Source organism: Asparagus officinalis, chromosome 3, assembly GCF_001876935.1.
Source record: "Asparagus officinalis chromosome 3, Aspof.V1, whole genome shotgun sequence".
Classification (NCBI taxonomy): Eukaryota; Viridiplantae; Streptophyta; class Magnoliopsida; order Asparagales; family Asparagaceae; genus Asparagus; species Asparagus officinalis.
The window spans coordinates 7590668-7591320 of NC_033796.1; the positions used below are offsets into that span (position 1 = coordinate 7590668).

General features: G+C 55.9%; 1 protein-coding gene across 1 annotated transcript in view; it reads right to left on the reverse strand.

The window, feature by feature from the left end:
* The window catches only part of LOC109832833 (zinc finger CCCH domain-containing protein 15-like), a 10564-nt gene extending 10156 nt beyond the window's left edge, over positions 1 to 408 (reverse strand). The window contains 1 exon segment of the mRNA XM_020400273.1: positions 2 to 408. Coding sequence (XP_020255862.1) covers positions 2 to 203 — 202 coding nt within the window. The 5' untranslated portion in view covers positions 204 to 408.

The following is a 653-nucleotide window of genomic DNA, read 5'->3' on the forward strand; positions in this document are numbered from 1 at the left end:
CCATCGGGTTTCGGGCGGGAAGAGGAGGTGAAGAGGAGCTTGTTGCTGTCGGGTTTGGGCAGGGCTTTACTGTTGGGCTTGGGCCGGGGGCTTTGCTGATCGGGCTCGGATTGCTCTTCGTCGGAGGAGGCGGTTTTGCGCTTGCGGATGTTGGAGCGGTTCTTGGGCTTGCGGAAGAAACTGCAGACCTCTTGTTCGGCCATGGCCGAAAGAGAATCGGTGAGAGAGCGAGGGCGAGGGAGAGGAGAGCGAAAATCTTATCCCTTCGAAGACAATGGACGACACCAGAGAACCAAAAACCCTACTAAAACCCCAAACCCCCTTATCTTCCCCCAGTCTCCTTTCCCTCCAAAATTAGGGTTAGGGTTTTCAATTCTCACCACCAATCAAACAGTGGCGGGTCAGATCCTCACCTCATCCAAGATCCTCCGCGGTACCTTCTCCTTCCGCATCAAAACCCTAACTTTCTCTACAAATCCTTCATTAAGTTTCTCTTCTGTTAAGGTTTCCAGTGGCCGGAGCTTCTCGAGTCGAGCGCCGAGGCCTCGTGACGGAGGGCGGTCTGGGTTCCGATCGGAACGGGCGGCCGCCGGCGGTGGGCAGGGGAAGAGCTTGATTGAGGACGATCGGTTGGGTTCTCGGAGAGGAATTCT